This window comes from Clinocottus analis, unplaced genomic scaffold (genome assembly GCF_023055335.1).
Source record: "Clinocottus analis isolate CAN_PGR_092001 unplaced genomic scaffold, fCliAna1.0.p SCAF_9, whole genome shotgun sequence".
Taxonomy (NCBI): domain Eukaryota; kingdom Metazoa; phylum Chordata; class Actinopteri; order Perciformes; family Cottidae; genus Clinocottus; species Clinocottus analis.
Window position 1 is genome coordinate 11,661,764 of NW_027176251.1, and position 16,689 is coordinate 11,678,452.

Here is a 16,689-nt window from a genome sequence, read left to right on the forward strand (position 1 = left end):
CCAGAGAAACACAGGAGGCCGATTCAGAAGAAATGGGGGAAAGTCTGAGTAATCCTTAGCGATGGTGTGTGCCGCTGAACAGGTGGAGAGACAGTGTCCTGTGAACTATAATAGAGAGGTCTGGATTTTTTTTTTACCACATGGGAAACTGTTTAATATTACATAAGGGTCTCCGATTTCTCTAATACATAAAACAGTCCCAGACACAGGACCTTGCATCATCTGAGCTAGAGTTATTCAACAATGTATAATGCAACACAGCCAGGGCAATTCCACCAACAATTATTTAATTTTTTTTTAAATAATCTGTCAGTTATTTTCACTTTGTCTATAATATCTGACAAATGGATTGTTCTGTTGACAAACGGTCCAAAACCCAAAGATAATCAGTTTCTTGTCAAGAAAGACAATAAAATGCAGAAAAAAAAGAAATTAAGAGGGTTGACACTATAGGTAATATTTGTTTAATATAATTGAGAATTAATTTTCCTTCTTCGGACAGATTCTTTTTCGCTCTAATTCCAAGATATTTTAGCCTCGTGCTGCAACTTTATGTATAGACATAATTTGAAATGTGTAAAATCTGTGTGTCACTAGATGTCATGACAATTATTTGTTCATGGAGTTAATTTATGATCCAGCAATGTGTAGACTACGAGAGTATTTTTCTTTTCATATTAAACACAGGAAAGAGAGGAAGCATAGCATTCTTGAAATACAATGAGAATTTATTCAAACGGTGCAAAAAAATAATTATAATAATAATAACCTAACATAAAATCTGATGTTCTTTCTATCCAGATTGCACTGTCACACAGCCTTAGGGCTCTCCTCTTCAAACAAAATATAAAAATAAAAACATTAAAACAATAAAAAAAATTTAAACATAAAACAATACCAGGACAACTGAAATCAAGTTAAAATAATGCACAAATTTGGTAAAATGGATTGCCATTTACATGCAACAGTTCCAGTCCCATGCAACTCGAAGTATTACATGTTAACGTAACCGATGATGAATGTTCTGTTCACACAGAAAAATACAGTGTTGTACAATATATAAAAATATATCGGGTCAGTTGTGTCGCAAAACTAATTCTGAGCCATTTCTCTTCTGGTTTGGAGGAAACAAGCTGGGTCAACAAGAACGCTGCCGTCATGTTTTGGCTGTAGAAAAAAAAAAAAAAAGTCAACAAAAAAATGTACAACTCAAAAAAGCAACAAAACAAATAAAAGCCAGACTGCTGGATAATTAGCCATGTGAGAAAGAACATCCTAAAATTTTGCAACTAAACATTCCACAAGGAAACCTATTAAAAGAAATCTCACTATATATATATATATATATATATATATATATATATATATATATATATATATATATATATATATATATATATATATATATATATATATATATATATATATATTCTCAAATGGTGTCTCGTTAGGTCAGCTTTGAGGAAATTAGTTTGCAAGGAGAGAGCCTTGAGTATCAGGAGGCTCGTCTGGGAGTCACTTTCGACGGCCAAAATGTAACTTTCTGGTTATACACCAAATCCAGGCTCTACAAGCTCATCGGCCGAACACGTTTCAGTTTCCAACAACATACATTCTTACCTTTTAAAAAACACTGTAAAACTTTGGGCTTACAAAAATAACTTCAAACGTATTTATACAACCTCTCATTGTTTCTCTTTTTTCTTCTTAAATACAAAAAAGGGTTTGTAGCCTGTGAAGTCTGACGTCTTTCATGTTTTCTGAGCCATCTGTTTCATTGCAAAAAAAAAACACATTAGAAAATGAAATGGTTTCGTCAGCTAATTATTACTTTGGAGAAAGTTTGCACACAAACACGTCTTTAAACACAGACATCACCTTCCACAGTGAAGGGACACTTGAAGGGCCTCGTCTGAACTAAGACGTTAGTGCACAGACGCAGGTCAACACATATAAACACAGCAAATGCACATTGTTGATGTTTTTTTTTGTTTTTTTTGGGAAATAGCATGATTTCAGTGTTTTATTGTCGCTAAAACTTAGAGTTACTTTAAATGCACAGCAAATAAACTCCCTTCTTCCTTGACCCGGCTTCAACGTCACAGAAAACATTATATTAAAGTGTTGAATTAGCACTACGGAAAATGCTGCTCTAATATTTTGGTTATTTTGACTTGTAGTTTTGAGTATAGGTAGTGAGGTTTAGCTCCAAACACAGAGTTCAAATGAAAAACAAAACAAGACTGCCCTCAACTGGGCAAGGCAGTGAATTGCATACTAAATTGTGCTTTTCTAGACTCAATGCCAAAGAACAGACGCACTCAAGGAGAGTCCCACTCATTCAAAAGAAAGTCCTCACCATGGCTTATTAAAAGGGGGATTTAATTCAATATTTAAGTTGTCATTTTGACATAAAAAGAGCCTTACATCTGATATTTTTAATAAAGGACACAAACTGAAAATTAGCTGGTATTAACCAGTTGATATAATTAACTGAATAGAATAAATGGCATTACCGCAATAGCTTCAACAAGATTTAATAGTAATAATTCAAATTTGTTACATTTTCTTGGGGCAGTAGTAGTAGTAGAGACTGCGGGCAACGAGGCAAGCAGCGAATACTCCATGTTCATCTTGCACATCGTACAAACGGCAATGCGATTGCCACGAGAACAAATGCTGAAAAAGGCAACTAGGAAACTGAGTTAGATGGTGACGCCGGCACCAAAAACGCTGTAGCTCTACAGTAACGAAATCCTTTCGAGAACACCCCTCTGGCCCGGGCACCCTGATTTCTCATGAACAGAGGTGGCAGTGTCTGCAGAGATGAACAAAAGACAACAGTCAGGCCACTTCAAAAACAGTAAAAAGTAGTTTTCTTTGTATATCTACGGACATCAGGAAAGTGCTTGATATTGTGCAAAAAGAGATTACGCAGCTGGATTTTGTCAGGACGAATGCCAGAAACTAAGAAACGGTCTTCAGTTGAATGTCAAGAGTTTGCAGTGGGATACCAAACTCAATAAGCAATAAGATGTCCCGTTAGCACGGACACCCTGAACGTTGGACCTTGTCTCGCACCTCTCAATCACCACGTCGTTTCAAAACAGACTTCCCGAATCATAACTTGTAACCATGTAACGTGTTAGTACATATGACGAATATTGTCATGATGAATAGTGTCAACATCCTACAAGAAAAATGCATGCGTCCCCTTTGCATCATGCAAAACAGAAATCGGAGACAATTGTCACAACTGTGGAAATTGTGGCTACTTTGAAGCCACAATTTATGTCACTTCATTTAGGAACAAAGGGGTTCCTCTACTTGTCAAATCCCCACTTACCAAAAAAATCATTAGGTTGAATTTGAATTATTTAATGTTGCAGCATGTTCCTTTTGTGAAGAATGTCTCCAAAACCTGTTGTGCTATGTGACATTTTAACTCTGTAGTGTGTGTAGTATTGCATGGCTGTATTTGCCGCAATGATCTAATGCCTCAATGGCAACCGTCGTTGCAGAAAGAAGAAGACCCAATGGAAAAAGTCAAACATTGCAACAAACATTTGGAGGACCGGGGTCTCCTTGCAGGGCTACGCTGCCGTGTCATCTTTGTTCAACATTGCCTGGTTGATAATCTGGCCACCTGCATGTAATAGTCAACCGGTTAACCTCTTTATAATCCAATTCATAGCGATATGAGTAGTGTTTTGCAGAAAGGATAACAGTGCAAAGCAATGCATGGATTTATTTATGTGTTTGCATTCTGTAAGAGTAGCACCACAGAACGCTTAATCTGTAGCATTGCACGGTAGTTCCAATTTGCATTATGCAAATACGAACCAACGAAAAAGAGCAATTTGACGAGGATTAATTCTGCTGCTTCCCGAGGTACGTATGATGCAAGCATCTAGTAACAGTAGTGTAAAAATCTGTGTAACACTGAAATCAACCAAACCAGATTTGATTCCAAAATGCTCAAACGTCCCTTCATAAACCGATCCAAACATTATCACAGACCACAAATGGAGTGGTGACACTCGTGCCTTATTTTCTGTTTTGTGCTTGCATCTCCGTGTATGTGATAGTGTGAGTCGGACTTAGTGTATATGTCTGCATGTACTGTATATGCGCATCGTTGAGCGTTATGTATGTCGCCTGCCGTTTACATTCTCTCCACAAGGAGGAGACAGTAGCAAGGCGTTAAACTGATAAGGAGTGTGCAACACACACACACACACACACACACACACACGCACACGCACACGCACACGCACACACACAGAACAGAAGTGCAGTTAGTTAATTCTATGGTCTAACATGTGACCCCAGCAGCCAGAAACCACCCTGTTTATTCTGTAGTCGCGTCGACTCTGTGTCACTTTCTGAGGTCATCCATCCCAACAGGAAGTGACACAGTTATTTTATTTAAAAAAAATAAAAATAAAAAGAGTGAGAGAGAGCTGGTTGTGCTTTTCTCTTGTTCATTTAGAGGCTGATCTGCCCCAGCCTGCTTAAAAAAGAAAATTAAACTGAAAAAGGCCACTCTTAAAATTCAAGCTGGGTTCATTCAGAACCTGTGGATGGCTAGTTCTGGCTCTCTCTTCTTCAGCTCTTCCCGGTAGCAGTAGGAGCAGTAGTTGCCCGTCTCAGGGTGTCCGTAGTAGGGGCAGTTGGGTGTCCGACAGCGGCTGGACTGCAGGTTCGCCAAACCACCGGCGCTGCCCAGCGAGTAGTGTCTGACCGGGGGTTGCACACTCCGAGAGTCTAAGTTGGAGCGCATGTCCCGGAAGCCGTTGGTGTAACTCCCCCCAGCAGATTCAGACCCAGGGTAGTCCGGTGGGTCGAATTCAGGGGGGTACGAGGGCGTGAGGCGCGAGGGACTCAGAGAGGCGGGGCCTTGCGAATTATTGTACTGGGGATGGGAGGGGCCTTGCGTCGTGGGGCAGTGCCTGGGGAGGGTGGCGTAAGAGGGGAGGCCGGGGTAGGAGGTTGCCGGGGAGCCGCCGGCTAGCTGGCGCCGAGTATCCATGTAGCCGTGCATATGAAGGTGCTGAGTGAGGGGCGCCGCGACAGGAGTTTGGTCGATGAAGGAGGGCCGGGGAATGGGCACAACGGCAGAGTACATAGAAGGGCTCAAAGGAGAGGACTTGAGCTGATTGAAGGAAGGCGACGAGTTCTCCGACTGCTCCTCTTTGGCCTCATAAGGCCGGTAGGTCAGCTCTGTTCCACTGACCGCCTCCTTCTTCGGTGGCTGGATGCCATTGGTGACGCCCTTCCTCTCCCCATCGCGTCGCTGTTGTTCTTGCTCGACACGAAAGCGCTCCTCGGCGTCGGCGAGGTACCGCTGGATCATCTCCTCCTGGAAGGGCTGCCGGTTGCTGGTTGTGAGAAGGCTGGCAAAGATTAATTTCCTCTCACCTTGCATAGCGGATCGTAGGATGCCCAAGCTGACCTTGACGTCCGCGCTGTACTTGTAGTTGTCGCTCTCAGTGCTGCTGCCGCCACTGCTGCTCATGCTGCTCCCTGTTCCGTTGAGACGCTCGCTACCTGAGGAGGGGGAGCCTTTCCCAGAATCCTCTGAGGCATGGGCCGAAGGCGAGCTATCCTTGCTGCCCTTCCTCCCCCTAAACGAACCCTTCTTCTTCTCCACACCCTCCTGCTTGGCACCTCCAGCTCCAGCGTTCTTTCCCGTCATCAGTCCGCCCACGTTCTTTTTCAGCTTGCTGCCGAGGCTTTTGCCAAAACTACCAAGCTTATTGGCCACCGAGTCTGCCCTCTTTTTGTCTTTATCCTTGTCCTTGTCCTTCTTGGTTTTGTCCTTCCCCGCCCCGGCTGACCCACTGCTGGAGGAACTAGATGAGGAAGAGGAGCTGTTCTTGGCCAAGGACCCACTTCCATTGACCGTCGATCCTGTTGTTGCGTCTCCGTTGCCATTGGAGCTGCTGCTGACTGACTCCTTATCTGACTCTCCTGAGTCAGGAGGCGTTCGGGCATCATCTCCTGCTGATGCTGTGGGAGACTCTGGTTGGGCCAGAGGGGCTTGCTGCGGGGAAACAAAGCAGAAACACAAGCTAGTGGAATAATACTGGCACAATGAAACAAAGAAGATAAAGAGTATAACATTCATATGAAATTCATTAAAAAAAAGGAAATTATGTTCTGGCTAAACTCTCTCAACACAGCAACTAGACCCTTCGGTATGGTGGAGAAATAATGTGAAAAGAGTGATTCATAGAGCTGTTTTTTTTTTTGCAAACCAATGCAAAAAAACAAACAAATTACTCAGTTTCAAAAAGCTTTTTCACATCTACAAACAGGTTATGGAAGCTCTAAAATTAACAGGGCTGTATTTAGAAAAGTCACGACCTCCATGATGACGCACTATTCTGATGTCAAACAAGAAGCAGAACGCCCAATCTTTCAACAATAATTTCCACCACACAGGCTATCCTTCGGTAGCATTTCTAATCAGAATTCCTCAATTATAGTTTTATACAGGGTTTCCTGTTTCCAGCCCTTGCAGCTTAACCATGAAACTGCTATAAACTAGTCCTTTCAAGCTCCCTGCTCTTAGCATGTGGCGCACAAGAAGAGCTTTGTCCCAGTCTTACTTTATGACCTGAATGACCCAGTGTCGTTTGTTATTAATATAGGCTTTGTTCAGCAGTCAGAGGACAGCTGGTCTGATGGAAGAGGTTGTCTGCTTCTGTCAACTCATGTCATGTTGCAATTTCAACCATGTCTGTCCAACACATTGCAAAAGCAGTCTGGGTAAAACCAGGTGAGCCGATAAAAGTCATGGTGCCTCCCGCTGTCTAAGCAGTCTTTATACAGCTCATTGCTGGAGAGGAGCAAACACGGCTCAAGATGGATGTGCGGACTTTCGCCTTTACCTCACAGGGCAGGGGCAGCCAGGTGACCGTCATGTAGCTGTGCAACATCTGGAGCTTGGCCTCCAAAGAAAGAGCCACACTGGGTAAAAGAAAAAGGAGAGAGAAATGAGTCACAGCTTGGTGAGACGGGAGAGACCAACCTCAGTGTCATACTAATGAAAATGCAATCAACATTGACTTTTAGGAAATTGATGACATTATCTCTGATGTTCTAGCTGTTAGGCAGTATTGGGGCTGGATTTTAAACCGTGGTAGCAGAGGAAAATGTGCACCCACTGAAAATACATCCAAACAATATGCAGAAGAAGCCAGCAAGAGAAACATCTAACAAGAAATAACTAATTTACGGAAAGGTTTATTCAGTTTTTAAACAGCAGTTTACTCAAGTTCCCAGGCTAATGGTAAAGATGGTTATAATAAAAAAGAAGATTTCTGTGCTGCTGCTTAACAGCCACTGTCAATTTTGCTCTGAATGGCGCAGTAAATAGCAAATGCCCTAAAAGCATCTTGCAGTAGAGCGTTCTTGTTCTGCACTAGCCTTTTAACTCAATGACCTTTTCCCGAACAATATCGCCTGCCACTTGTGTAATATCATCCTCTGGACACCATTTCATCTGAATAAGACATCCACGATGTTATCAACTGACGTACATAAGGTTGGAAGGTTATTTTTACCGAGCTGCTATTTCAGTGCTCCTTCTTCCCCTGGTCCATTCATAGAAGGTATTAAGAGCTAATCTTATTGTCACTGGCACTGAGTGTGCTAATCTGGAGTCAGGGGTCAATCCCTACACACTGACACTCGGTGCTAAAGGGACAGCTGTCCAGAAGGGCGTACACATATATCATTTGCACCTCAAGCAAATTTAAAAAAGGCAACAATGAGTACATTCAACCTGACAAACACAACTGGATGTAAATCCTTCATAGGTGGTTTTAAAAGCACACCATACCTTGCCAGCATCACATTGTCCGTGTCATCTTTACCCCACTCCCACTCTTTCCCAGGGTCCACAGCAAAGTGCAGAGGCAGCATTTTGTGCTCAGAGTCAGTGAGAGGGATTACAACTGCTGGTAGAGAAGGGAAGGGGGAGAAAAAGTATTCTTAGAAAAAAAGATAAAACTTTTGAATCTAGCTCTCTCTAGCTGTCTGCAGAAAGAAATACTTCTGGGTGCAATAAATTCTTTAACTTTCTTTTTTAGCATTTAGTCTGCGGCGTCTGACCAATATTGTCTTTGGACGGCTGGAAGCAATATTTTTAGACCGGTAAACAATTCAATGTCTGGGCAATGTCTTGAACTTTGAAGATGCATTTGTAATTTGGGTTTCTCAAAATGTCCACACTTGTAAAAAGGTGAAATCGTAAGAAACAGCATTCAGGCCAACATCATAACTTTTGACATTTTTTAACATTGGAAGAAGGTAGTATTTTTTAACAACAAATCTCTGACTTTGTCAGTCGAACTTTCGTCTAAATATCATTTAACTTTAACACTGGAAGGAGGTCATTCACTTGCTTGTTGAGCTTGAGAGGCTCAAAAGCCCAACGGCTATTAGTCACCATTCTTAAATAAACCACTAAGGTCAATATTAAAAAAGACTGACCCATCAAGGAAAGGCATAAAGCTGTAAAGTGGGTCCAAGTGCAACGTAAAGTTCTAAACCTGACAGAATTTATTACATGCAAATTACAAAACATCTTCTCATGAGGAATTTATGTAAAAGTGTTACACGCATACTGATGATTAAAAAACATCAACAGCTCATTTTTAAAAAAACAATATTCAGATGTAAATGGAGATGATGGATGCAGAGCATTACCTTGGTCTTTGACATTGTCCCTCTGCTCCATGGAGACCAGTGCAGAAAAGTGTGCCTGGTCGTATGCCAGCACTAGGGGCGAGCGATGGCACTTGGCAGCTGGCACTTCCAATGGTAGGTAGATGCCTCCGAACGGGATAGGAGCAAAGGCTAAGAAAAATAATATCAAGTACGTTAAACATTCATAAATGACGACCTCAGCACTTTCCTGGCGATATGGCACACGGGGGTGGGGGGGAGGGGTAAAAACTTAAAAAGAGCTTTCACCCTTATCAATGAATCAAATCAGTATTTCACTTATTAGAGGATTATTTATATCTACTTAAAAATGTTGAATTATGAGTGTTGCATTCATTCTGTAACGAGACTGTCGTCACCTCCGATGTCAGTAAATCAACATGTTGGTGTGCGACAGAAATAGGTCACAGTATATAGCAGTCGTTCATGTTGTTTGTTACCAGATGGGTGGTGTTTACTTTGCTATCCAACTCAGCCAGTCATGAGCCACTGACAAACTTTATCAAAACTATTAGATTTAAAATTCTAGCTACAATGAGAATGAGTCATGGGATGAAATACTGAAAAATGAATATGAAATATAAAGAGTGATGCATTAGCAGTGTGAGGCATCACGCATATTCACCCTCTCCTCCGGAGTCTCTCAGCATGGTGTCAGCCACCACAACTATGGGTCTCCTGAGGACGTGGGCCAAGACGAAAACGTGAAACTCCTCTAAACTCTCGTACACCGGTTCATCTGAGGACTCCGCCCTGAAGACAACAGAAAAAAAACAGACATAATCAAAGTTCGGATACATTGTAAGGGATTCATTATGATGAACAGGAAAAAAGAAGGGAACTGGAGACTTTTTTGGTGGGCCACAAACACAAAATTCCTGAGTGTATAAAGGCGGAACCACACTGGAAATAAGAGTTTGTATTGTGGAGCGCTGTCAGTATATCTAACCCTTTGAACTCAGGCCTGTTACAATAAACAGCAGATTGACTGAAATGAGGCGCCGCCAACTCAGTTGTTTTGTTCATGAATAAAAACATGCGCGTGACTAAGTGTGCGTTGGGTTAACAGTCCCAGCATTGTCCGAGCCGGGCCTTACCCATTGGTGCCGTTGGTGCTATAGTGTATTCTGGGCTCACTAGAGGCGAGCTTCAACAGTTCATTCCACTCTTTCTGCCACTCCTCCTCCGTGTACACCAGACCGGACTGAGGAGAAAGGAGGGACACACACACACACACATTTGCCATTTAGAGAGGGAGTGTCAAATGTCACAAAAGCATGTACTGACGTGATGGCGTCTTACCACAAGGTTACATGCTGACAATTGAGGAAAGAAATTTAACTAGCGAATTTGAAAAATCCCCTGTGTAGGTCAGAGAAGCAACAGAACCCTCACCAATATCAGGTTTTAATCTCCATATATGGACAGTTATACGCTTTTCTCCTCAGAATCAATGCCCCCATTCACCTACATGGCACACTCATGCAAGAAAAGTGTCCCAGTCTTCTACCGCTGCCCACCGCACTGCTCCACAAGAGCAATTTTGGTTTCAGTGATTTGCTTAAGGACACCTCTGTGGTCTCCGTTGAATAATGGCTGAACATTAGGCCGTCATTCATGTGGCATCTCGTCTGCGGGTGTCTGCAGACACTTTGGAAAACCTACTCGGTGTGCTGCTACGCTTGATTTCATTGGCAGAAGAGTCACTGTAGTCTGTCAAAATACAATAAAAAAGCCTTTTGAAGGGTGTTGAAGTGAAGCGGAGAGCACACACAACTCAAACAGCCTCTTTCTTTGGCTCTGATAAATAGTACCAAAAGTAAGTGGAGATACCGCCGCTTCTAGATGATATAGTTAGACAGTGAGGAAATAATGCTGATAAAACAATCTTAAAAACACTTTGTATTTGATAAGGATCATCAGCATGTTGTCAAGGCTGCACAAAGCGACACAAAGAGACCATCAACTGTGAAAGATAATTAAATGCCCCATGAAAAATTTGAAAAAAACAACAAGGAACTGATGTTATCGAAGAGGTGGAGGGTTGTTTACGGATGAGGAAATCGGTGTTGAAGTTTTTATATTTAAATCCTGCCAAACCTGTTATGCAAACTATTAAATGCTTTGTTGTTGTTGCAATTGTAGTGTCTGCGCACACACACACACACACACACACACACACACACACACACACACACACACACACACACACACACACACACACACACACACACACACACACACACACACACACACAGGTATTTAGGTACACCACAATCTAATGCAATCCATTTTTTGACACGCTCATATAGATGTTAATTAAATTAAGGGGCGAGTCCATTATTTTTATAGGTTTTCATATCTATCTTTTGTGTCGTTCCTTATGTATTAAAAACTGAACATTAAAATTTGGGGTCGACGCATGTACGCGTTGCCCTTCGAACAAACATTTTCCCATGTGACGTAGGTTTCGGTATGATGCCATTTCTGACAATGTCAACAAAAAATGAACACTAGATTTTGCACAGGTAGAATTTATGCCATTTATGTCCCTCCTCCCTGGCTCAACGACCCCTAAAGCACACTCCCCCATGACCGCAGTTAAGCTGAAAAGCAACCACAGATTCACTCAGTGTGTTGGAAAGCGCTTTGTATCCTTGCCATTTTGCCTCGCTATGTTTATGTTGTCCGGCGCTGCATCTGACTCTCCCTCCTGGAGAGCCCCATGGTGTACGATTGGAAGTCCAGAAAAGTTCTGAACAAAGTGAAATATTAAAATACAGGGAGTGGGCGGGGACAAACGACGCCACACGCTGATGTGACAAGTGATGATTGAGAGGGATTATTTTTATGAGTCTACAGTTTATTATATGAAAATCATCCTAATTTTGCTTTTAACACAGTCATGCCTGATCATTTAAAAATATCTGAAGCTACTTACAATCGGCATGAAAAGCCTAACTTTGTGGTAGTATACCAAATTAGCCAGCATTTACCAATAAAGCTAGGTTATGGTTTCCACTGGAAATAACCTTGTTAATATAATCATAATATTTGACGTTTACAGCAACCCAGCGTTGTCCTGCCTATCTCGGTTGATGTTGCCAGTGTGTTCCTTTGAAAGAGCTAGGATTGCATTGAACAAAGACAACGAAGGAACGAACGAAACAGTGAGCTGTGTGTCTTTGGCATTTCAAATGTTCTTTTGCAGAAGTGAGAGCAGCTGGAGGCGGACATGCTGGTATAAGAAGCGTGTAAAGGCTTTCACTTGTCCATTGTCCCTGTGTATACTCTTCTCCTCTCCCTCCCCCCCTCGGTCAAATGAGTCAAACAAGCAACGTTCTGGAGTTCACAAGCTTCCCCATACTTTAGACTGCCACTCCTCTCATTGAGGCATCACAAAATTGACCTAGAGAAATGTGCAGGCTCTATGCTGACCTCTTTGTTCTGCTGGGTCTGCTGCCACCTCCATCTGCGCTTTAGTGCCTCTCTCTCCAACCCGTGATCCATCAGCGCATACAGGGACTTCCGTAGCATCAGGTCCCGGTCATGAAAACCCCACATACCTGCATCGGAAAACATGTTTAAAAGACACAAATTATCTCACGTAAAGACCAAAATTAACTCTAAACCAATGAATGAAACGCTAAACTTTTAACCAGCTTTTGCCTTCAACCTATGAGTGTCTTTTTTTAAAGGTTACATGAATGTGACTTTTTTATCTACTATCTAGAAGCACAAAAGAGGCTTGAACAAAGCCTGCACATCAGTTATGACATTATTAATTTCCTAAGTGGGCCACAAACACTAAGTGCACTGCAACGCTGTGAAATGCAATTACCGCTTAAACCAACAATGAAGCTCTCTCAATGAATGCTAATGTAGTGTGAACCTGTAACGGCACGGGGGTCTTGTTTGAAACGTCTGCGATACTCACCGAGCGAGGCGGCGTGTAACAGGCAATTTCCGTCTCCACTTGTTGCCAGAGGCAGCAGATTCTGACAGTTTGAAACCACTTTAGTCCACCAGTTCAGTCGCCCTGCAGACATTAGGGAAAAAAACTTAACTCACCTGTTTGTAATACAAACTGTATTTGTAGTGTTTATCAAACACATTACGAGATTTGGGAAGATAATAATATGTCTATTAAAACTACAAGTTCATGCGAAAAAAATAGGATGCCGCATGACTCAGTAGTATTCTAGACTATGGAAGACACTATTGCTTTTACGACAGCAGTCACTTGATATGTTTGTCAATAAGATAAATTTAACACTTGGGTAGGTAACATTAAAGAAAACAACTAGATTAAAAAAGAAATGACCCACAGGAAAAGAAAACCAGCCTAGTTGTTGGCTCCAAAAGTTACAAAATCTAGCAAAGAAGTCAGCAGCACTGACAGCGCATCCTTTTAGGCTCCCTTTCAAAATCAGCATCATGAACGTTAACAAGGCTATTGTGTGAACTCACTAACCCTCACCCACTCGAGATTGATTACAATATGAATGTGCAAAAACCTTGATACTTTAAAAATGTGGTAGATATGACTTAAGCCCCTGAACCCTCTAACCCTATTTGTCTCTCTTTGGCCTTGATTTTCTCCTGCACTTCTTTGGGAAAAATGGCACAAGCTAGAAATAGAGAGAGAGAAAAATGTCTGCTGTGCAGTATAACACAATTACAATGCAGTAAATCATAAAAAGAACGAGATATATAAAAATCTGACAATCGTCGATTCTGTTTTGGCGAGAGAAAAAAAATTGAGAAATGTGCACAGCCTGATAATAATGCTGTTACACATGACACGTAGACCAGGCTGCTGTAGCTGATAATGCACAAATCTGAAAAATGTCCAGGTGATTGTTGAAAGAAAACATGCTTCTTCATCCTGATGACAGGGTTTTAGAGTTCAGAGGGTTGAATGCAGATGTGTTCACTTTTCAAAAAAGGAAGAAAAGCACGGGTGTTAACTGTGCTAACAACAACAATGATGGCTACTGTGAGCCAGAATGCACAACACCAGGGCCATAAAATATAAGCAGCTAAATGGAATTCAGGCATAGATAATTTAATTATTTACACCTGCGCTTTTCCCCATTGTGACATGTCAAAATGTCTGTGAATGAAAAGGATTATCTGTGATGTGCTAAGGTCAAAGCTTTATGGTGATGTGAATCCACAATAAATCCTTCAGTATACACATTCTATATCTACAGAGAAGGAGACGAAAAAAGCCATTTTTGTCCAAGTCAGTTTACATGCAAATCCGAGAGTCTCAGTTCCTCTCACCAGCGTGCTCCAAGGCCACCATCATTGACTGCTCGATGAGGTCCCTCTCGATGAAGCCACGGAAGTCATCCCGGTACACGGTGAGGTCTGGTAGTTGGAAAGTGCACAGGGGCGTGTCCAGGAGGGGCTCAGTACTGCTACCTCCGGTGCTTGAGACGTGAGAGCGCGCCAGCGACACGATGGTGGAGCTGGCGTGGGAAATGCCCCTTGACAGGCGCTTCTCTGTCGCTGCTAAGGGGGAAATGGCAGAGGATGGAGAGAAAAGATTATTCAAATTATAATTTTACAAACTTAATGAGCTGTAACTGGTCTGTCTGGGAGCTGCTTTTCGTGAGTTCTCATGTCACAGTGAGCTCGGCACGTTAAACTAAGCTTCCCAATGTCTCACCTTGCACCACCTCGTCCTGGCGGTGGAGTAAAGGCCGGCCGACCCGGGCCATCTCCTTTTCGAGCGGCGGATACGTCCTGTCCTCTGTGAACGAATACGTCAGGTTCCCAGCATGCACCTGTCGTAGCTGCTCAAAGTCACTGAGGGCAGCGGTGAAGTCCCAGTTCTTGCCTACAGAGAGAGAGAGGGTTAGGAACAACATCCGTCTGAGCCATCGGGTCCAGAGGGGGCATCCTGAATCGCGTTTCCATGTCGAGCAAATGACACGTCCTTTATCAATTTAAATATTCACCTCAAGTCAATTCAACTATTAACCGTCTTATCTTTTGTTAAAGCCACTGGCACATTTCTTCGCTTGAGTAAACATCAGAATTTGAAGCACGTCTCGGCTCGCTGCTTTTCACTGCATCGCATTACATTTTTAACCCATATTCTTATCTGCAGCTTGTGTTGCTGCTAGGCAACAGGAGCCCTGTTGACTCCAGATATACCTTCCTTCTGCTCGTGGATGATAGCCTAATTAACAGTTACAAGCCAGAAGCACTGAATGAGACAGCGGTCAATCTGGCTGCTGCTCAGAAGATCACCAGCTGTCAACTTTACCCTGCCCCCCACCCCCTCCTTTTTTTCTTCTTCGCTGAATCGTATAAACCATAAGTGCCCAAAGACTAAATTAAATGATCCAAGCAAAGTGGACCAAAGCGTAACTTAATTGAATACAGTTGGTGAAGACATAACTCATAGGACAAGAACTTTAACTCGAAAAAGAAAACAAGTCTGATCGTTCATCACAACCTTTATTATGACGTGGACAGGGCAATGTGATAATTGCATTAATTACTGAGTGGACTCGGGACCCAATGAACCATTCCACAAATATTGCAGCGATTAGGAAGATGATAAGAATTGTTCTGTCCATGGCTAATGGGTCTTGAATCACTCACCCTCGAGCAGGTCTCTGGCCAATCCTGGTTCAGCTCCAGTGGAACGGACAAAGTCGGATAGGACTGCGTCCATATCCACGGTCATGTGATCATGAATTCACCAGGTCGCGGGGTTGTATCAGAGCAGAAAAAATATCAAATAAAAAATGAAAAAAACAAACACGGATTCCCCTAAGCGGGGTGGGGGGTTGGGGAGCAGTCCTCTCTGCCTTGTGCTACTCTTCCTGCCTGCCCTGGAAAGAGAAAACAGATACCAAAATGATAAGATTAAACCTGCAGGTGAAAACAGAAGTAAGAAGTGAGCTTACGGAACTGATATCATGACCCTGCTCAACCTCTTTCTAAACGAAAAGCCTGTTGTGGCCCAGTTGCTTCTGAACTTGACACCTTCACAGACAAGACAACAGCTGCGGTACACAAAGTCTTACTGTTTGCGCAGATTTTGCATATGAACCTTTTTTTAGGCGTCAGGGTAGCTGCTGTCAGGCATGTGATGTTTGCCGTGTGAGCAACTTTACAGTGTGGTTTCCGTCTTCATCCTGTTTTTGTGAGTACTTTGTTTTTGTGTGAAATTAGGCGTTACGGATTCAGAAGTCATGACTTTTTCAAAACGTGAACTTTGAGACCTATGCAAGATCGCCGCCTTCAGATGTGATCTGTTGAGCATATAAACAGACACTGTTTATTTTCCTTCACGAAAAACAGATCATGAAAAGGTCTGCGCTGAAACATCATGTAAAAGAGAAAGTAAGGGAAGCATTCAGCAAACAGCCCACATAAATTGTGTTTCACCCGTTAATCTGTTGGAGATTGATCAGAAACTAATATCAAATGTCAATTTTTGCTGTTTTTTGTGTTATATCGTTCATATTGTCACAATCTACTACGATTTAAGATGTCAATTAAAGTACAGAATATTATGCACTTGGTTTCAAACGGAAAGAAAATGGTCCTCAAAGTCAAAGCAGCGTAATACAAGGAAACAGTACTCCTTCAGAGAGGCCCCTTTGAAATCAATTGGACGATTTTACTCTTCACATTTCCATGGCAGATCTAAAGGACCCGCATCAGTTAGGCACTGAAATCAATACAGACACATTATTAGGACCGAGAGGGAGAAAGAAGAAAAAAAAAAAAAGAGTCAGCATGATTGGGCTGTTGAGTTGACACAAAGGATGTGGAGGGCAATCGATGCATGGCCGGACAAAAAGGCAGGCTCTGGCTAAAAAGATGCGCTTTCAAGCGTTTCATGCGTTTTTCAAGCTGAGGATGAAAGCCTTTAATTTACCAGAAGAGGTATTCTGAGCGTACATGTACTTTTCCAGCAGCACT

At 42.4% G+C, this 16,689-nt stretch overlaps 1 protein-coding gene across 4 annotated transcripts in view; it reads right to left on the reverse strand.

Moving 5' to 3' along the window:
* Positions 1-1,444: 1,444 nt before the first annotated feature.
* otud7b (OTU deubiquitinase 7B) overlaps positions 1,445-16,689 on the reverse strand; it is a 30,420-nt gene continuing 15,175 nt past the window's right edge. The window contains exons 2-12 of one of the 4 annotated variants that reach the window (XM_068570274.1): positions 15,358-15,590; positions 14,414-14,584; positions 14,026-14,253; positions 12,674-12,775; positions 12,175-12,302; positions 9,834-9,940; positions 9,362-9,489; positions 8,719-8,868; positions 7,850-7,964; positions 6,897-6,975; positions 1,445-6,046 (exon numbers count right to left, since the gene is read on the reverse strand). In XM_068570274.1, the coding sequence (XP_068426375.1) occupies positions 4,571-6,046; positions 6,897-6,975; positions 7,850-7,964; positions 8,719-8,868; positions 9,362-9,489; positions 9,834-9,940; positions 12,175-12,302; positions 12,674-12,775; positions 14,026-14,253; positions 14,414-14,584; positions 15,358-15,442 (2,769 nt within the window). In that variant the 5' untranslated portion in view covers positions 15,443-15,590 and the 3' untranslated portion in view covers positions 1,445-4,570. Of the gene's footprint in view, positions 6,047-6,896; positions 6,976-7,849; positions 7,968-8,718; positions 8,869-9,361; positions 9,490-9,833; positions 9,941-12,174; positions 12,303-12,673; positions 12,776-14,025; positions 14,257-14,413; positions 14,585-15,357; positions 15,591-16,689 lie in introns of all 4 variants that reach the window. The other 3 variants (XM_068570273.1, XM_068570272.1, XM_068570271.1) reach the window with 3 other exon arrangements.